At 36.1% G+C, this 21,890-nt stretch overlaps 3 protein-coding genes across 4 annotated transcripts in view; all 3 read right to left on the bottom strand.

The window, feature by feature from the left end:
- The window catches only part of LOC134678918 (insulin-like growth factor-binding protein complex acid labile subunit), a 66,112-nt gene that overhangs the window by 12,001 nt on the left and 32,221 nt on the right, over positions 1–21,890 (bottom strand). The gene's annotated exons all lie outside the window — the stretch shown is intronic.
- LOC134679209 (uncharacterized) lies at positions 7,078–11,996 on the bottom strand. 2 transcript variants are annotated; one of them, XM_063538087.1, is made up of 2 exons: positions 10,855–11,996; positions 7,078–10,732 (listed from the first exon to the last, which is right to left on the bottom strand). In XM_063538087.1, exon 2 carries the CDS (start codon positions 9,719–9,721, stop codon positions 8,450–8,452), a length of 1,272 nt encoding a protein of 423 aa, XP_063394157.1. In that variant the 5' UTR covers positions 9,722–10,732; positions 10,855–11,996; the 3' UTR covers positions 7,078–8,449. The 2 variants fall into 2 exon arrangements, with proteins under 2 accessions (XP_063394157.1, XP_063394158.1); XM_063538088.1 differs by having other exon boundaries at positions 7,078–10,951; positions 11,050–11,996.
- The window catches only part of LOC134678927 (peptidyl-prolyl cis-trans isomerase Fkbp12-like), a 207,818-nt gene continuing 201,843 nt past the window's right edge, over positions 15,916–21,890 (bottom strand). The window contains exon 4 of the mRNA XM_063537684.1: positions 15,916–15,930. Within this exon, the coding sequence (XP_063393754.1) occupies position 15,930 (1 nt within the window). The 3' untranslated portion in view covers positions 15,916–15,929. The remainder of the gene's footprint in view (positions 15,931–21,890) is intronic.

Raw genomic sequence — 21,890 nt, 5'->3', positions numbered from 1 at the left:
CCACTTATTATGGCACTACTTATCCGCTTACACTATCTTTACGCTAGCGTGCCCCTTGTTCATTTTTCCATTGATCACAGTCACCACGAACCAGTTTAGTCGTTTATCAGAACAAATGTGACGTTCCACGGCAAAAGGTACCTTATGGCGGCTGGCGCTTACGTCGCATAGCGCCGCAATAATATTGGAGAGGCGTTAATAATAGCGTAAGCGCCAACCGCCACAAGGTGTCTTTACCCGTGGGACGTCACAAATAATATCTACTGCGGCCCGGGGTACCTGCAGGATCTTGTTTATCGGCCAGCTAATCTATTCATAAACGGAATCAACAGGAACTTAGCACGCACGAACGGAAGTATTCTGTTCTTTATTGTTGCTTAAATACGAAAGAAATAAGTGTACAGTCAGTTCGAATTAGTCTCACACTACACATCTTATAAATAAATATAATGAGATAATCTCATAAAATAAATGAATCTTTGGTACAGGTTTCATAATGTGGTCAATGAATAATGAAATAATGTTAACTAATTTTGTTTTGTGTAGAATTGATATACTTATAAGTGATCTAAATTCTATTTAAGTTTCCATATTGTATACGCCTCTCTAAGGCAGGACATGAAGTTCGTTGTAAATTAGAATAACATCCTATGTAACTCATGACCAAGAATAAATAATTTGATTGTGATTGATTGATTGATTAATCGGAGTCCTTGTGAGGTATTCTATGACGCAATGTAGGTATCTATCGAAAGGAACGGGACAAATTGACCTTTAACACGCTCTGCAGAATATTTACGGACCACCGCATTTGAATAAGTACAATATCTATTTAAACTGTTATTGCGGGAGGGTCTTTTGGTATCAGGTATAATTTATTTATTCCGTTGTTCAGAGGAAAAGGGATGGCCGCTTCTCCATACAAATGTAGTCCCAATTTTCCTCTCTAGATATTAATATTATGGAAAATAAATTACATGATTTTATGCATACTAACCATAGCTATGCCCCTACGTTTGACTAAGTAAACGTAGGAGACGTTTGACTTTTTTCGTTTTTTATTGATGTAAACGTGAGGAGCGGTAAACAGATTTCATACAAATTTATAATAATGTGGACTAAGTTTGAATGAAAAGGCGATCGCACGGGTACACCACTTTCGTATTTAGTTTAAGAAGTATAATGCAGCTTATCAAATTGGATTGGCTTTATTTGGTGCAATCGATGTTTTGCCATTTATTTTACAAACTAAAAGGTCAAAAGAATCCCCGGCAATAGACACACCTTACAGCAATCTCATCGATTCTAAATAAAAACACTTCCTCTGCAAAAGTTTTCTCAGATAGACTGATCTCAGACTCCCATTGTTAAAGAACTTCGTAGTAATTCAATCGTCCTGTGTTCGTCTCACTATATCCAATGGCCTCGTAAAATTAGCATTATTTCATCAGATTGGGTAAGGCGGCCAACAGAGTAGGATTCAAGTAATGTGAATTTTACGTAGTCGAACAAAGGGTAAGTAGATATATCTGTTCCACACGAAATGCAAGATTTTTAGTCAGTTACCTTTAGGTATTCAGGATTGAGCCCTAATTGAAATTGCATCCTAAAGAATTTGGCCACCTTAAACCAAAAACTGGCTCGGGCACTGGCTTTTAAAACAGTACCTAAGTATCCGTTATTTCACGTGTTTTAAATACAAAGGTAATTGATATAAAAAAAATATATTAAGGGGAAATTAGACCATGTTGGAATTAGCCCAATTTCCTTCACATAAGGGCTACTGGTAATCAAATAATATTTAGTCCTTACAAAAGTTCTGAGCAAATTATTGGTATGACCGGGATAAGAAACTATTGAGAACAAAAGAAAAAAACGCAACTTATTTAAAACTTTGTTAGTTACGAATAAGTGGTTTTGAAGTTCATAAATTTAACTATTGGTTTTCAAGTTTATATTTGCAATCAATCAAATCAATCAATCAAACTTTTATTGATAAAGCAAAGTCACGATTGGATTTAAGTCTGGTTTATTTAATCTGGAATATTCTCAATTAAGACGAAAGTGGAGGACCCGCAGGAAATCGTTTTTCATACAAATGTAGTCCTCATTTTCCTTTCTGGATATTAACATTATAAAAAATATTTGTTTGATTTTTAATTAAGCTTAGAATAAATTTAAAAGTGGAAAAATTACTGTCTTGGCTGAGACTTGAACCCTTGACCTATAATATGGTGGAAAGATTTGCTGGCTAGGGATGAGGTCTTGGTGGCTCAGATGGCAGAGCGCTGGAGTATCGATCCAGAGGCCGTGAGTTCAAGTCTCACCCAAGACAGTAATTTTTCCACTTTTAAATTTATTCTAAGCTTAATAGCATCGTTCGCAGACGTTTCTGCTTGTTAAAAATTAAAATTGATTTTTAATTATAATAAGAAAACATATATTAAAAAAATTAATGCTCCTAATAATTTTTTATGATAGGTAACTGTTTTTCGCTCCTTACTTTACAATACCTAATCAAAATATCGAAAAAGTCTAACATAGCTATGGTTAATATACTTACATCAAATTACCGATGTAAAGATATTTTCCATGCCTAATGTTCTAATAGGTGAGGGTGAACTCTGGGTAAGTGGTCCAGAACCCCCAAGATCTACCTACCTAAAAATTCAAAAATGCTTACGGCTAACTACGAGCATAGATAGGGTCGTGGTTTCTGCCACTATGGAGTGAGAATAGATATCCAAATATTTAAAGTAGGACGCCTGGATACTATACTCATCAAACGTATGACATATCCAAATGAAAATACAAATTTATTTACTAAATACTTTTATTCACTTTACATCACAATAAGACCTGCTGCGGCCTCGAGACTTAACATTTAAATTACGTACCGTAACTATTACTAATTAAATTTAACTTAAGTACATCTCAGGCATATTTGGGCCTGTATTACACACAAAATCCTACATAGGAATTGCAGGTTTCATATTAATAATAGAATTTACCATGTAGAAAGTTCACGTTAAAAAGAAATTCAGACTTAAATATTGTTTATCCTTTCCAGCAAAGGAACACAGTCACTAATGTAAATATAAGTTTTTAACTCACAGTTTTATCGTATAAACACTTCACCTCGAGTCCAAAAATTAAGTGGAGAAGACGGCTTCTCAACTAGCATGGTGCGACACCATCCTAGATCTTCCAAAAGCCATAGGGCCAAGAAGATGAAGAAGGCAAGCCAAGGGACAGGCCAAGCCAAGAAGGGACCCTAGAAACAAAGAGAATGTTCTAGGTTTTAGAGAGGTTATGTTATAACAAGTTATATTTTAAATTTAATTGGGACAAAGCGCGATTTAGCTTGCGGAAATAATTAGATTAAAAAATCCTTACCGGTTTCTAAGCCGAGTCCCTTATATTAGACACCAGACGTGGCGACGTATGCGCACGCGGTGAAACAAGATGATGTCTCATCTTTGTCAAGGAATTGCTGGAAAATCACACCAAAACACGACATTAGCTAATTGCAATTGACAATAAACAACTTCGCCTTTCCTTCCGTATATTTAGAAAGTGTGGACAACTCACCAAGTTGGTTTGAAAGAGGTGAAAAGGTTATGCCGCCATTACCGGCGCATAGGAAGCTAGGTTAATCATATTTTGGGCCAAGCTGGAACAAAATATATCAACGATTAAAACATTGAACACCGAATTTAACCGAGTTTTAGGAAATACAATCTTTAAATAAAATACATACCCCATGAATTAATTGCCGACCTGATGTCGAAATTACGTCTTACATCTTGTCACGGAATATTCCAGTGATCAAGCGAAAAATCAAATGGCAAAAGCCACAGACAAAGTGGTGAATGGAAAACTTCCCATTCAATGACATCGCAACTGACCGGATCCAATTTACAGAAAACCGAAGTCACCAAAAATAAAAAGAATTACTAATTTCGAAAGCTAAAAATAAGGACATTATTTATAACTACGAATTGCAAAATATAAAAGAACACATACTAAATGTTTATTCATAAATACTCTTTATGTATGACTGATTGTTTGTGCCAAACCACAGACAACAAACCAACTGTCATTGACGGACGTCAATGTTTATGACGACAGAAAACAACCCTGTTTCAACCCGTTTTACCAAGTTAAAGCCATTTATACGTAGTATAACCATGTTACAAATGTATTTCAATTGCGAAATGTGTAAACTCCAACGAAAACAAAGTATTTATGTCCCAGCACAACGCAGGAACGAATAATGGATGCGCTAAATGCGACGATTTATAGATGGTTGATGACCTACCATTCCGGTAAGTTTTATCCTCTAAATATAGCCAAAAGCGTATATATGAAGATTAAAAACAACATTACTGGTCTCCGACCTTGACCTATCTACTCTAATACCTGTGTGGAACGTATATTAACCACCAAATTCTTACCAAACAAACATCTACTTTTCTAACCTATAAAGTGCCTATCTATAATAACATTCAGACGTTTATAACACTGGGTGCCTACCCTAAAGTGTTACAGTTCATCTTTAGTTGGGTTAAAAAAAAAAATTTTTTTTTTTTATTTTTTTTTATTTTTTTATTTTTTATTTATACGTCTAATATGAAGTTACCCCTTAACCTACCAAACTTAACCACGAGAACACAGATAATCTATAAAGAAAACAAACCTTATGACAAAACTTATATCTATGACTTGGTGAATGGCCAATTCAACCAAGGAAAACTAGCACCTAATTTTGATCCGGGTCTATTTATTTCTAGTGAACACTTACCTAAATCTAGAAGAAAATGTCAAAGACGGCAACCCGAAAAAAAAAAACTTTCCCTTTATTAAAGAAATTGCCTATCACCGACAAAGGTGGAACTAAGTAAAGAGCTGCATCATCTAGCCAATACACAATTCCTATATCGACAAACAAAAGTTTAGTCACAGTGCAGAGTTTATTGAGAACGTAGTCTCGTTTCACGATTTAATAATGTTTTATAGAGTAGTCCCACTTAAGGGTTTATAAGTAAAGTAAGTTTCTGTAGTTTATTCAGATTATTTACTGTTTTATGTCTTTATAAGGACATATCAAAGATTAAGATTGGTCCGTATGCATCCGGTACCAATATATATAGAATCAAATACATGGAACAATTACCCGGTCTGATGAAAACAAGCTTGCGCCAGGCTGCATTCAGTTCAGTAGGTAAGTTCAGTATTTTGTATCATATAGGATATTTCAAATTTAAATATTGAGCCAACAAGTGAAAAGACGAGTACCGCTACGAAGACGGCTCGGCTTCACTAGGACGTACAATATCTTTTATATGAAAGTTACCTAGAAGTTTTCCTTCTAAGGATTTTAAAGAGTATACAAGAGGACTTAATTTTTTATGAATGACACACTTGTCATAACGGGGCGCTAATTTAGCGGAGAAATGTTTTGCTGCATTTGACAATGGGAAACATCTTTTATAAACGATTTGTCCTTCTTCTAGTTCTACGTGACGCTTCCTCATGTTGTAATACCTAGCGTTACGTTCATGGGAGGCGATCAACGAGTTACGCACTTTTTGATATATAGTTTTAAGCTCTTTAAGTTTTTCAGAAAACTCACCGCTGGTATCTAATTCGAGCGCGTTTTGATCTATAGGACCTTCACTATTATAAAGAGAACCATCTAGAATCATCTGACGACCATGTGTTAGAAAATACGGTGTATTTTTAGTTACTTCGTGACGAGCTGTATTTAATGCACATTGTATTTCCGATATGTTCTTATCCCAGTTACGGTGATCAGAACGCACGTATGAAGCAATAGTTCTTACAAGTTCACGGTTCACTCGTTCCGTTTGATTCGTCTGAGGATGATATCTAGGGTTATAGAAAATATGAGGGACATTATATTTGGACATTAAGTCTCGAAAGTCTTTTGAAGTAAATTGAACACCATTGTCGCAGAATATATATTTAGGAACCCCATGTATAACAAATATCCCTTTTTCCATACACTTAACTATAGCTTTCGCAGTTATGTTGCGTAGTGGAAACAAAGTCACATACTTACTGAAATAATCAGCACATACAAAAAGATACTGATTTCTCAAATAAGACGGAGGAAAGGGACCAAGAATATCACAAGATATGGCTTCGCCTGGTGACGATATACGTCGGGGATTACCCATCAAGCCAGGACGAGCTAAATTAACAGGTTTATAAGTTTTACAAATTTCACAAGAATCGACGTATTCTTTCACGTCTTGAAACAACGTAGGCCAATAATATAAGTCCGCTATTTTGGAATGGGTTTTAGCCACGCCAAAATGACCGGCAGTAGGATCATCATGATACTTATTTAAGATTTCATTTCGGTGCTCATAAGGGAGTACCAGCTTCCAGTCAAATTGAGCTGTCAGACGATACTTATTCTTAGAGTAACGGAAAAGTTTATCATTTTCAATTTTAAAGTTGGGAAAGAGAGAAGGTTTTTCAGATACCTTTTTATATATATCAAGATACCAAGGGTCTTGAGTAGTAACAGAATTTATAGAACTGACCTGAATACGAGAAAGACAGTCAGGTATGACATGTTCTTTGCCATTCCGATGAATAATTTCAAAGTTAAATTGACTTAATCTACACGCCCATCGATTTAATCGTCCAGTAGGGTTTTTTAAGTTTTGGAACCATTTTAAAGATGCATGATCAGTTATAATATAGCATTTTCTCCCTTCTACATATGCACGAAATTGCTCGAGACCATAAATCACAGCTAAGAGTTCGCGCTCAGTAGCCGAATAGTTCGTCTCTGGTTGGTTAAGTGTACGGCTGCAGTATGCGATCGGATGATCGATCCCATTATAAGACTGAGTCAAGACCGCGCCTACGGCGTAAGAAGATGCATCCGTATGTATATAGAAGCTTTCATTAAAGTTAGGGCATTTAAGAATAGGTGACGAAACTAAGGCAGATTTAAGTATGTTAAAAGAATCGTTAACTTCATTTGTCCATTCAAATTTTACTTTCTTACTCGTTAAGCGAGATAAGGGACGAGCTATCTTTGCGAAATTATTAATGAAACGACGGTACCAACCGCACATTCCAAGAAAACGTTTAATATCCTTAGCATCTTTAGGCGTAGGAAAATTTAAAATTACATCAATTTTAGATGGATCGGTTCGCAGACCGTATCTATCAACTAAATATCCTAGATATTTCAGTTCACTCCTACAGAAGGATGACTTTTTCATATTAATAGTTAAATTTGCTGATTTTAATTTTTCAAAAACCGCTTTAAGTAATCTTATGTGTTCATCGAAATCGGAAGTACAAATAATTATGTCATCAATATAACAGAAGACTTTGTGATCAAAATGTGAAGTAAAGAGGTTATCCATGAGACGTTGCATAGTCGCAGAAGCGCCTACCAAACCAAAACACATTCTATTATAGTGGAATAACCCTTTTCCTGGTACAGTAAAACTAGTTTTCTCCTTGGAGTCTTCACTAAGAGGAATCTGATGATATGCCGCACTCAAATCAAGAGAGGTAAGGAATTTCGCATCGCGTAAATTATCCAGTATGTATTGAACATGTGGTACGGGATACGCATCAGATTTTGAAACTGCGTTTACTTTTCTACTATCTAAACAAAGTCTTAAGTCTCCGTTAGGTTTTTCCACCATAACGACAGGAGAATTCCATGGGGAATGAGAAGGTTCGACAATTCCTTCTTTCAGCATACGATCTACCTCTTTAGCTAGTGCAGCTTGTTTAAAAGGACTAAGTCGATAATATTTTTGTTTTATCGGAGGAGTATCTCCGGTATTTATAACATGTTCCATTAAGTGAGTCTTTCCCAAACCAACCTTATCAGTATCAATTTGATCAAAAAGAGATTTAGTAGCCTCAAGTCGAGACTTTTGTTCAGAAGATAAAGAGTCATAAGTAGTAAGTCCTGTCTCTGACGGTAAAGCGTCAAGACTAGCAATATAATGAGAATCAGTTTTTTCTATATCAGTAATGAGGCCTGGAGCTAATCCATAGGCTCTCCAAAAGTTCAAACCAAGTACCATTGGAGTGGCAATCTCCGGTTGAATATTAAAGTGTATAAGTTTAACTTGACCTTTATAATTTACTGGTAAAACCATATATTCAGTAGATACGATTCGATGATCGTCAGCTACGTTCACCATAACAGGTTTCGTATGTTTTTGAATAGGAATCCCACCTGTGGCGAATACTAAATGGCTGTTGTGGCCCAGGAAACTAACACTGGCACCACAATCTAACAATGCCTTGAAATTCAAGTTAAGTATATTCAATAGCGCATATACCCTATTGTCTCCCTTTGGAGGATTAAAGAAAATCGTCTTTTCTGCGCGATAGGGAGCAGAAGGTCGACATTTATTATTAACAGAAAAGACCTTATTTAGTTTTTTGTCTTGGAGTTACATTTAACACATTCGGGAGTTTTCACCCCTTTTTCTCCACATTTAAAGCAAACGATATCTCTAGAGCTCTTGCACTCTTTAGTGTTATGGTTGGACCTACCACATCTAAAACATTTTAGTTGAGAAGAGCTTTGTGCTGCCGCAGCAACAAAGTTTCTGGACGAATTAGGAAAACGAGACTGGAAGGACTTATTCCTAGGTTCAACGTTCTTTGGTGGATGTTCTGATGAAGAATTATTTGACTGGTTTGATAAAACCGGTTCACGAAATTGTTTAGCCTTAACCTGTGCTAGTTCGATGCGTTTACACAACGACTTCAACTGCTCAATCGATCCTATGTCATGTAAAGCTAAATCTTTGGAATACTCCGGACGAATGTTTCTCATCATAGTATCCAGCTTTTCTTGTTCAGGAACCTCTTTTGCAAGACGCTCATACATTCCTAGAATGGTCGATACGAAATAAACAATAGTTTCAGACTTGGCTTGAGTCCTAGCCCGTATTTCCTGTAACAACTGATGATCCAAATCAGGTATATCAAATTCATCTTGTAAAGCCGCGGTGACTTCTTTATAAGTAGTAAGTTTCGTACGTTGCGACCGGAACCACGACAACGCAGGACCTTCGAGAATCTCAGGAAAACCTCTATATATTCGGCTTTCAGAAATTCTTCTAGCATCTCGCAACTCTTCGAGGCGAGACAGGAAAGTACGAACACAAGTGTCACCTTTAAATTTCAAATTTAAAGAATTTATATTAAAAGTCTTATCCGTTTTGTAAATAATCTCCCTAACAATACGAGATTCGTTAGGAGATTGAAAGTCATCATCTGAACCAGACGACGCAGAAGAGCCTTGCTCATTCAACCGATCCAATAAAGAAGTAATTAACGTTTTCAACAGAAGTACCGCTTCGGTCTCCTGAGGCAACCGTGAAATACGACACAATAGATATTTGCAACGCGAGGATAGCCTGTCGATCGCCGCTGCTGATAATTCCCCTTTTGCTTCTAACTCTATCTCCTCTACCTTATGCTGACAGAGTTCTAATTCGGAAGCTTCATTACTTATTACCAAGTCCGGGAACTTTAAACTACCCTTTTTGGCTAAATCTGCAGTCTGTTTCAAAGCTTGACACAGACTGGATCTACGTGAGATGGGATTAACCGGAAGTCTGCGAATCGCTAATTCATGTGACATTTCGTCTTTATGTAAATGGGTGATTTTACAACCAGCTTTTATGAAATCCATTTTTCGAGATTGATATGTAATATCAGAAGTAAGTCAGTATAGAGTTATAATATTTTAAAGATAAGTTAAAATTTTATTAGATTTTAACCCTTTTAAAGTATTTTAGAATATTGAGAAAATCTCTTTAAGTATAGCTAATTATTTAGCGTATAAAGTATAGCTTTATTTATAAGTTGGTTAAATTTATAAGTTTAACCTCCAACACAAACAACACCTTCAAACAACAACTTCAAACAACAACTTGCAATTCCCTTTACATATAAAAACCTTAATACTAAAATATTTCTAAAATGTTTCACTTGGAAATGTCATACTCCATAGGCCCCACGTTGGGCGCCACTCTAATAGGTGAGGGTGAACTCTGGGTAAGTGGTCCAGAACCCCCAAGATCTACCTACCTAAAAATTCAAAAATGCTTACGGCTAACTACGAGCATAGATAGGGTCGTGGTTTCTGCCACTATGGAGTGAGAATAGATATCCAAATATTTAAAGTAGGACGCCTGGATACTATACTCATCAAACGTATGACATATCCAAATGAAAATACAAATTTATTTACTAAATACTTTTATTCACTTTACATCACAATAAGACCTGCTGCGGCCTCGAGACTTAACATTTAAATTACGTACCGTAACTATTACTAATTAAATTTAACTTAAGTACATCTCAGGCATATTTGGGCCTGTATTACACACAAAATCCTACATAGGAATTGCAGGTTTCATATTAATAATAGAATTTACCATGTAGAAAGTTCACGTTAAAAAGAAATTCAGACTTAAATATTGTTTATCCTTTCCAGCAAAGGAACACAGTCACTAATGTAAATATAAGTTTTTAACTCACAGTTTTATCGTATAAACACTTCACCTCGAGTCCAAAAATTAAGTGGAGAAGACGGCTTCTCAACTAGCATGGTGCGACACCATCCTAGATCTTCCAAAAGCCATAGGGCCAAGAAGATGAAGAAGGCAAGCCAAGGGACAGGCCAAGCCAAGAAGGGACCCTAGAAACAAAGAGAATGTTCTAGGTTTTAGAGAGGTTATGTTATAACAAGTTATATTTTAAATTTAATTGGGACAAAGCGCGATTTAGCTTGCGGAAATAATTAGATTAAAAAATCCTTACCGGTTTCTAAGCCGAGTCCCTTATATTAGACACCAGACGTGGCGACGTATGCGCACGCGGTGAAACAAGATGATGTCTCATCTTTGTCAAGGAATTGCTGGAAAATCACACCAAAACACGACATTAGCTAATTGCAATTGACAATAAACAACTTCGCCTTTCCTTCCGTATATTTAGAAAGTGTGGACAACTCACCAAGTTGGTTTGAAAGAGGTGAAAAGGTTATGCCGCCATTACCGGCGCATAGGAAGCTAGGTTAATCATATTTTGGGCCAAGCTGGAACAAAATATATCAACGATTAAAACATTGAACACCGAATTTAACCGAGTTTTAGGAAATACAATCTTTAAATAAAATACATACCCCATGAATTAATTGCCGACCTGATGTCGAAATTACGTCTTACATCTTGTCACGGAATATTCCAGTGATCAAGCGAAAAATCAAATGGCAAAAGCCACAGACAAAGTGGTGAATGGAAAACTTCCCATTCAATGACATCGCAACTGACCGGATCCAATTTACAGAAAACCGAAGTCACCAAAAATAAAAAGAATTACTAATTTCGAAAGCTAAAAATAAGGACATTATTTATAACTACGAATTGCAAAATATAAAAGAACACATACTAAATGTTTATTCATAAATACTCTTTATGTATGACTGATTGTTTGTGCCAAACCACAGACAACAAACCAACTGTCATTGACGGACGTCAATGTTTATGACGACAGAAAACAACCCTGTTTCAACCCGTTTTACCAAGTTAAAGCCATTTATACGTAGTATAACCATGTTACAAATGTATTTCAATTGCGAAATGTGTAAACTCCAACGAAAACAAAGTATTTATGTCCCAGCACAACGCAGGAACGAATAATGGATGCGCTAAATGCGACGATTTATAGATGGTTGATGACCTACCATTCCGGTAAGTTTTATCCTCTAAATATAGCCAAAAGCGTATATATGAAGATTAAAAACAACATTACTGGTCTCCGACCTTGACCTATCTACTCTAATACCTGTGTGGAACGTATATTAACCACCAAATTCTTACCAAACAAACATCTACTTTTCTAACCTATAAAGTGCCTATCTATAATAACATTCAGACGTTTATAACACTGGGTGCCTACCCTAAAGTGTTACAATGTTAAAAATGGAGACTACGTTTGTGTGGAGAAGCGGGCGTCCCCTTTTCCTTTCTTAAATATTTCGGAATACGGAACTCTAATAATGTGGCTCGAAGAAGAGCGACTGCTTCGGTAATGATGACGGTGCCATAAGTTGCGAAGATATAATTGGGCGATCTGAGTTATTCAAATTACTTTCAAAATTCATTGTTAGTTTGAAAGAACGGCCATTATCTAAAAAAAAGTTGGGGTAAATTATTAAATCGTAAACTTTTCTCATCAGAAACGCCTTCAACAATGTTATCTGGATATTTTAATCTTTTTATGATCTCTATAGCAAATACCTTAGCTGACGGCAAGTCAAAAAGTATTGAACATCATTTTCATTTACTTTTTACCACAGTTTTATAAGTCATTTTTCCAGGCTCAAAGCCAATAATGAGGTTCGGCCTCAAGTGACCCCTAGAATTCCTAGGAATGCCCAGCATGGAGAGCGATAAACCTCGATACGCAAGGTGATCAGATTGTATTGTAAAATCGGATCTTCTGGTATCAGGAGCTTAAAATAATTGCCTTTCGAATGTGTAAAATCATGAAACTAGGGTACAAATGTAAAATCACACATGTCGTCATATTACCTTAATTTACTCTCGATCAATAGCGAAGGATCCTTCTCTCCAAATACGAGTATCTATATTTGCCGCTGTCATCAGAGTTCAAAAAGTTTGTTCGAATATTAACATTATATGACCCATCGGTCAATACAAACTTGTACAAGTAAACTTGAGCTTTACGCAGTGTGTTAAGTTAAAGGGTTCAAGTGTACCTTCGAAGAAAGATATTCTCGTAATAGCCTCACGAATTACGAAGTTTTACGCAGCGAGCGACACGGGCCCGACTGTCACGTGTCTGACGTGGAATCCACTGACCGTAAAGGCGGCAAATCGCTGCCCAAATCTCCGGCCCAGTACCCAGTTTTATAGACAACGTTGACAGGAAATGTAATTGTAAACGTACGGATGGCTTTACTACTGGCCGACACTTAAGAGTTACATATGGTCCCGACTGCCTGCCATTAACGACAGATACCCTGGCGCACGGTACAGTGTAAGTACTCACATTATGTGTAGACAAAGGCTTACCTACATTATTTTATTATATGAATATTCAAAAATTACATTTAAGTACTAGAAGTTTATTGCTAGTAAGAGAGGTACAACTTTATGTTATAAATCGTAGGTACATGCAACCGCAGTACTAGATAAGTTCCTCCGACAAACATTCTTAAAATAATTACATTGCTTAAAAGCTATCTCAGTAGTAGTTTTCTTAGCTTGTTAGCTAAGAAACAAAGAGTTTATTTAATTAAAAAGTTGGACTAGGCTTTGGCTGTTAAGCGGCAGTTTACAAATAAGGCTTCCTATTCCTTTCCCAAAATGCAGCTGAGGATGATGCATTATTCATATAGTTGCCGGTTAGCTAATAAATATTCCGTGTTTCTACCGTTAGGTTGACTATAAAAAGGAATCCACGCGCAGGTCGTTCGGTTCGAGAGTTTTGATGGCTCCTTAAGTTTTAGGGGAACCGTATAGATAGCGCTACTCTATCATGATAAGCACATAATTACCTATTCTGAACCTCACCACCCTATACAATATTCATGCGGCCGACAGAATAGTTCGGTGCAAAGTATACAATAGAAATGTTTATTATTATTTTAACCAACTACTTAAAGAAAAGGAGGATATTCTCAATTCGGTTACATTATTATTTTTGTTTATGATTAAACTTGTTCCCTCATAGCTCCGTCATAAATATCTAGGTGTATATCTTGTTAAGATTGTGTAACCCGTCCGAAGTCAGGTCGGGTCGCAGCACTAAAAGTACATTTTTAGCTGTAAGTTTTAAAAAACCGGGCAAGTGCGAGTCGGACTCGCGCACGAAGGGTTCCGTACTATAATGCAAAAAAAAAAACGAAAAAAAAGCAAATAAAAACGGTCACCCATCCAAGTACTGACCGACGTTGCTTAACTTTGGTCAATAATCACGTTTGTTGTATAGGAGCCCCATTTAAATCTTTATTTTATTCTGTTTTTAGTATTTGTTGTTATAGCGGCAACAGAAATACATCATCTGTGAAAATTTCAACTGTCTAGCTATCACGGTTCGTTAGATACAGCCTGGTGACAAACGGACGGACGGACAGCGAAGTCTTAGTAATAGGGTCCCGTTTTACCCTTTGGGTACGGAACCCTAAAAAGATCCTGATAGGATAGTACGAAAGTAGGTACGAGTATATTATCGAAAAGTGTACGTTTTGTGTTTGTTATGTGTATTTATAGTGATGTGACGTGATTGTGTCCTTTTTACAGGCTTGACCAAACTTGAAAAATGCATTGTACGATTTACGAGCATTTTATGCTCGGATTCCGGAGCAGGCCACCAAAAATGTAATTTGTCTAGGGGGCTTTCCTGGCTTTGAGAAGCGATCTGCGGAACGGATAGGACACGTCTAGTGCCGCCGACCGCGCCCGTCCGAGCTTCGGTGCGGTGGTTGCCTGTATTTGATGGACCACTTAACCCTTGATGTTGGGTTCAAACTAAACTGACATACATTGCCATATTTTGCCATAATAAACTGTCACACTTAAATCAAACTTTATACATACTCGTATTTGATCAATGAATGACTGCTTCAATTCAATAGTGATCAAAGGGTAACAGGGTGAGTTCTGATCCAATTTTTTTGATTAATTTTGTACCTATGCTGAAATCAAAAGAAATCTGTAACAGTACTAAATTACAAAATATTGATTTTAATTATTACACGTTTTTACTTATGTATGTATTCTATCTGATTCTAATCTTATCCCCTCACTTTGTTTTTAGGGTTTTGTAGATGTAGCTACTCTAGTTGCCAGTGTCCACACTTATTTATCACCTAAACAAATACCTACGATGAAGAATAGTGAGCGGTTATAAGCTAAATTCGAAACGCTTTTCGCTGTCTGATTGAGCTAAGGTATTTTGTAATTAATTAGGTATATATATAATATATATATCCGTAATTTCGCTGGTAGAAGCACAAAACTGTTACAATGATGTATACTCCCATTTAAACAAAGTTTTGTACGGAACACTAAAAAACCGTAGCAAATGGCTCTAACCAGATAGAATTAGCCACCCCGCGTTATGAAATCATGCAGCATAATATATAAGTGCTCAAGGAAAATGTTGCAATTTTCCCTTCGCATAAACAAGCGAAACTCATCAAAATGTTTATTATCCAATCTGCGCCTCTCGTCTACCAGAGCCTTACATTAAGGTCAGGTTTTCCCCAGCAACAGTAATCAGTCTTGATCTGCTTGAATCGCCAGATGGAAAAAATCTTATAAGATCATATTTCTTATACTGAGCCCATATGTAGTTGTTGTTCTAAAAACTTGGTACGTTTAACGGACGTATTTTTTCATGGAGACATAATTATTTTGGCATTTTATTTAATCTAAGAATGAGTACTTATTTGGAATCTCTAATGCAATTTAGAAAAAAAAATATACGTACGGTTATTTGAAACATACAGTAGCAGTACCGGCCGACAGAAAATGGTAATGTCATAGTGTGTAAGTATCATTATAAAAATCATATCGTCAGAGAAATTTGGCATTACCACACTCTGTTACTGCACAATCTGTATAGAGTAGCTGACTCCGACTTCCATTTTACTGCACCCATATTGATAAGTTAATAACGTATAAGTATTTACCTACTTATTTCAAGCATGTTATATGCCATGGTTGCACTAAACGAAATTTATTTGTTACAATTACATTTAATAAATCAATTATAAAGTGGCACTGTTTTGTGTTGCCTTAATGTAACATAATATAACATTAACAAAATATTTTCTTATATCAGCTATGGGTTGTTTCATAGTACCTGAGTCGCGGCGCTGTTAACAAAATCGACTACCTATACAAGGCACAAGCGATTTACCTGCGTGCCTAGTTGTTCGCCCCCTCTTGCGTCGTGGCGTGACAATTTATAGCCTATACAGTTCGTGCAGAACTTTAACTTTAAGGGTTTTAAAAGAAAGCTATTCTAAAGGTTGGCGAAAAGAACATTGAGCATATACAAGTAACATACTCGTAAACATAATGAATCGTACCTATATAGGTACGATTATAACAACTATTTCAATATGTAGGTATTATACAATGAAATTTATTGTCGCCGCCCGGTGGGTCGGCACATACCGGGTGTGGCCTGTAATACGAGCAAATAATTAAAACATAGATTGTACTCATCAAATGGTGACACTTTTGTTCAACAACTTTTAAAAATTATGAAGTATTTAGACTCCCTATTTTTCATACAAAATAAATATTATCTTCAATAGACGCCATCGCCACGCCATATCATTGTGATTGACGTTACTTGTCACGCCTTAAACATAACAAAATTCGCAATACATTGCCTTTAGAATAAACTTTAAAGGGTATTAAAAATCAAACCACAAGTTATTTTTAAAAGTCGCTGAACAAATGTTGGTCAGTATGAGGAGTACAGCCTACAGTTAAATTTTTTGCTCATGTTACAGGCCACACCCGGTATATCGCTGGATATATGTGCCGACTGCCGACCCACCGGGCACATATAAGACAGTGTGGCGGAGGATCTGCTTCACCTTCACGTCAGTAACTGGGCCCCTATTTCACCAACGTGACAGGTCCGACAATTGTTGACATCACTGTTACTGACGTCACAGGCCTCCATAGGCTACGGTAACCGCTTACCATCAGACGGGCGGTGTGGTTGTAATACCTGTTTTTTGCCGATATAATAAAGTTTTTTTTAATAATACAATGATGGTGACAAACAGGAATACGGCCCGCCCGATGGTAAGCGATAACCGTAGCCCATGGATGCCTGTGACGTCAGCAACAATGAGACTTGTCGAATTGTCGCACCTGTCACGTTGGTGAAATAGGGGCCCAGGAAGTTATGCAGGATCGGGACAGGTGGCACGCTCTCGTTGCGGAGGCAAGGGCTCTTTTTAGGATCACTGAGCCACAATAATTACGAGTAGCTTTACTACTAGTTACTGGTTCTGATAAGTACTGTCACTTCACATAATCAGCTTTTACTTTCTCCCACTTTGTAAGTTTTCGACAAAGGTAGATATTTATGGCAACAAATATAATGACCACCAAAAAATACTTTGGTACCCTAAATAAAATAAATCATGCTTACCAAAAAAAATTACTGAACACCAAAAAAATAAGGCCTAAAATTACAAAAGTACCACCGTTTTAATTACGACTGCACTTCAAATTGTATTCGAATACCAAATATATTGAATGATTACCAAAAATCATTAATGATCACCAAATCTTGAAGACCAAATTAATGCGATATTTTCACCTAAATAAACACTATGATTACCAAAAAATGTATACATATTACCAAATAAAGTAAAATGCTGCCAAAATTATTAGCCCCTCCCGCTCTACCCCCCGTACCCCGCACCGCATACCTATCTAACCTAACCTACTTTTCTAGGAGCATACTGAAATGCTACTAGAAAAGTAGGTTAGGTTTGTACTGCTATCAGTTAAGTGGGCTAGGTTAGCACTGCGACCCTTACAGAAATGAATTGCTACTAGAAAAGTGGGTTAGGTTAGGTTTAAACTGCGACCCTTACAGAAACGAAATGCTACTAGAAAAGTGGGTTAGGTTAGGTTTGAACTGCGACCCTTACAGAAACGAAATGCTACTAGAAAAGTGGGTTAGGTTAGGTTTGAACTGTGACCCTTACAGAAACGAAATGCTACTAGAAAAGTGGGTTAGGTTAGGTTTGAACTGCGACCCATACAGAATCGAAATGCTACTAGAAAAGTGGGTTAGGTTAGGTTTGAACTGCGACCCTTACAGAAACGAAATTCTACTAGAAAAGTGGGTTAGGTTAGGTTTGATCTGTGACCCATACAGAAACAATTGTGGTTACAATTTTGGTGGTCATTTACTATATTCGGGTGTAGAATGATTATTTTGGTGTCATTTGCTTTAATAGGATAGCAAGATTTAAAAATTTGGTTATAATTTTATATTAAAATGGAGTTCTAATTTTGGCGGTCATTTACTATTTTTGGGTTTACAATGATTATTTTGGTGTCATTTCCTTTAATAGGATAGTAAAATGTAATAAAATTGGTAATCATTTCACATTAAAATGGTGTTATAATTTTGGTGATCATTCATTATTTTAGGGTGGTAAAGTACATTTTTTTGGTATTAAATTTTATTAAATCTGGTGATCAGTTAAATAGCAGCCGATATTTATTGACGCGATAAAAAGAAAAGTCAAACAACAAATAAATTGTTAAGTACCTATATACTAAAATTTGTTTCCTTTTTCTGTGACCGCATATCAAACTCTCTTGGGCTTCAACTCAACACGCAAACTTAGTAAAATAGGCAAAGTAAACTCTTAAATTATTGTTACTTTATTCAGTACTCGTGTGGAAATCGTCTGTGTCAGTTCACGTCTTACTCGTATGCTTTCGCAAATTTCATCTCAATCGGTTCAGTAGTTCAGCCGTAATAAGTATTATAAGGTTCTTACCTTCAACCGACAAACATGTTACTTGTTAGTTAAGCCTAAAGCTATGTTAAATGAGTAATTAGGTATTTTTAACAATGGTGATACCTAGTGGAATATTGACTGACTCATAGTCATAGTTGTCTGATATGTTACTTTTATAATTATAAATTAGACCATCGCAAGTTCAGTCGACCTTTAAAACCTGACAGCTAAAAAGTTGTATGGAATCAGCTTAAATTGGTAATCCGTTTTTCAAAGGAACTCCTGGTGTACCTAAATATTTCGCGATCAGCTAAAATTAATTGCAATTTCTATTAGCTATTGGTAAGTGTGTAAAGGGGCGCCAACTACTTTCCGTACGCCGTGTAACAAAAGCTTGTCCGATGATTAAGTTTCGAAGAAATCTTTTTGTGCGGGTGTGAACAATGAGTTTAACAATATGTACCTACAAAATGTACATGTTTGTAGAAAATAATATCGTGGGTCAAATTGACGCGTTTCATCTTTATTATTTATCTCAGTATATAACAGATTTACAGATATGTCCGTTATATTGTTCTTTGTTTCACCCACTCGGTAAAGCCGTTGCGAGAAGGTGTAAATTGATTAGATACATAAAAGGGGCTCCCACAGGACGGCTGCTATTGGAACCAGCCTGGTTCTTGATGGTTAAAGAATGGCGGAATATGGCGCTCTAAGTGCCTTTGCTTATTGTTATTTATTGTTAGGGTATACAATGGGAAAAGTATTATTCCCGCCTCGCAACTACTTACACTGAAACGCTATACAATACAATTCTTCTCTGCAATCATGTCACTATTTCTGTTACCTACTCGTACCATATTTGTAAGTTAAAAAAAATATTTAAAAGAGGACGAGAACAATCTTTTGTTGAAACTTGTTTCTAGAGTAAATGCAAAACGGGTCTAAATCTTTGTGCTCAGAACGCAACGTGCAATTTAATATGAATAAAATAAGCCATTCAATAGGCATAAATTAGGGAGTGATTTCATTTGCAATACACGGCTTGAAAATCATCACATGAATATTACAAATATAACGAATTGTATCTGAAATGTTTTGATAACAAACAATAAAGAAAATCCCTTCAAGACGTACACGTGGTTAAGGGATGGATGGTTTACTAGCACAGTTTGTCTTTTCGCACGTTTCAGAATATTCTCTAAATACAAAATACTACGAAAGTACATCGTATAGCTATATGACAAAACATCAATTTCTGTGAAGAATATACGAAAATATTTCAGGCTAAAATTACCTATGTTAAGATGTTTTTATTGTTTTAGCAAAAGTCTTGATCTCTACGTAATAGGGTTTACTGCAGCTTTAAAAGTGATAGATATTACACTGCAGGGTTGCGTAATGCATCGCAGCCATAATGTGTTTTGTAGTGTTTAGTTTTAAAATATATTTTTATAATATGTAGTATGCTAGTTTTAAGGTATTAATGTATGAGCCACTAGTTGCCTGAAATAAAGATTTTCATTTCAATTCATTGCGTTTTCTGCGCCCGTTTTTAACTTTTTTATAATAGGTACATGTACGCAAAGAAGTCGTGATCCAAATGAAGGGGAAAAAATATCAAAGAGAACTGGAATAAAAGTTAAATCGTCATGTCTCCCCACGGTAATAGGTGGTGGGCTGAATATGACTGCGTCGTAAATGAGATTATAGCCTATAGACTTCGTAATTTGAATTACTTACGGACGTGAACGATCGACGCATTTGTAAGAAAGGCTATTGGTATTCAAAGAGCCTTAAATGGAATAAAAATTGGCATCGGTGCGTATGAGGAGTTCGGATGAACAAACTGGCGCGGGCCGACAAAGGGGTAAGCTCCCCTTTAAACGAATTCGTACCGTTGTGGGTAATAGGGTAGGATTTAGCCTATGAAAAAAAAGATTACGCACTGGGTCAGGCGGACCTTTTCACAGTGCTCCTAAATGAAACAGTCGTCCAGATCCTATTCATACGTTTAATTCACGTAATCAGGGGAGACTGCCTATTTTACTCAGAAAATTTATTAGTCGTAAAATGGCTATTATAGGTTCATTTTGATTTAACGTATTCCATGTCATCGAACGCCATACGCTACGAGCAGAAAGGGTTAAGTGGTCATAATTTTAAAAAATGGGGTAAGTAAATTACGAAATAAAATCTATTATTAATAAGCAAAATAAGACAACATGTTTTTCAAAAGATATAACTTGAAACAAAAAACAAACGTGAATTTTAGACATTGCTTAAAAACCCTGTCTATAATTCGAAATTACCCGACGTGTTTTATAAAATACCACGGCCTTTAAAAAAGCTTGGTAGATTAAACCAGAATATTAAACGTTTAGCTGCATTCAATTTTCTACTGGCAAATTTTGCTTGACCATCTATAATATAACCAATTTCACAAAAATGGCATCATGCGTAAGGGTTAGGTATTAAGTACATAGGTAGATTGTGAGTTGAGTCCAAACACGAACATGATTTCCGCTCTCCATCCGACACAAATCGAAAAAAACACATTTCAAAGGGTGTTTACTAAACAACATGATTATTTGATACAAATAACACATACCTTATATGTACCTTTTGCTAAACATTTCAGGTTTGCCTGTCGTCTGACTTAAACAGAAAATGTTGTTTTTATAAGCACATATTAAAATTTGGAGTGTCCAACAAAAGCTTTCAGAAAATATGCAGATACATCTTTATTACACTTTAATTAAAACTTTATGAATTTAGCCGTTATTTTATTAAATTATCTTTACTTTGTACCAAATTAAATATAATTTCAGTTGGCTGGCTAGGTTACGTAAATATAATAACAGTGAAAATTACAGTGAAAATGTGTACCTACGTATATATACCTATATGTCTATCCCCGTAACTGTAGGTACATATTATACAAACCACGCGGCAAATAGCATCTCTAAAGAATATACTTATATCGCGAAACCCGACCTTTGCTTACGAACGTTTTGCGAGACGAACCTCTAAAACGGTTTTATCTGACGTTTGGCGGGTGAGATTCAAATCGATTCTGGGCGTAGGTATTCTTAATCGTTCTTGGGATGCCAGACTTTGGTAAAAATAACTGTTTAAAGCCTAAACGGAAAGGGTACATGTACACAACATATAACAAGTATAGAAATTATATGTTTTATTTTCTTATTTATAACCTGGGTAATTATCATAGACTTCAATTATATTTTTTATGATTAGTATGTATGTAAAGTTGTGAACTGCCATCGATCGTTTTATGTCTATTAATACACGT

Source organism: Cydia fagiglandana, chromosome Z (assembly GCF_963556715.1).
Source record: "Cydia fagiglandana chromosome Z, ilCydFagi1.1, whole genome shotgun sequence".
Classification (NCBI taxonomy): domain Eukaryota; kingdom Metazoa; phylum Arthropoda; class Insecta; order Lepidoptera; family Tortricidae; genus Cydia; species Cydia fagiglandana.
The sequence above is the reverse complement of the archived record's forward strand: the minus strand, read 5'-3'. Positions and strand labels throughout refer to the sequence as shown.

Coding starts and splice junctions, on each gene's coding strand:
- LOC134679209 (XM_063538087.1), bottom strand. CDS start 9,721: ATGGATTTCATAAAAGCTGGTTGTAAAATCACCCATTTACATAAAGAC.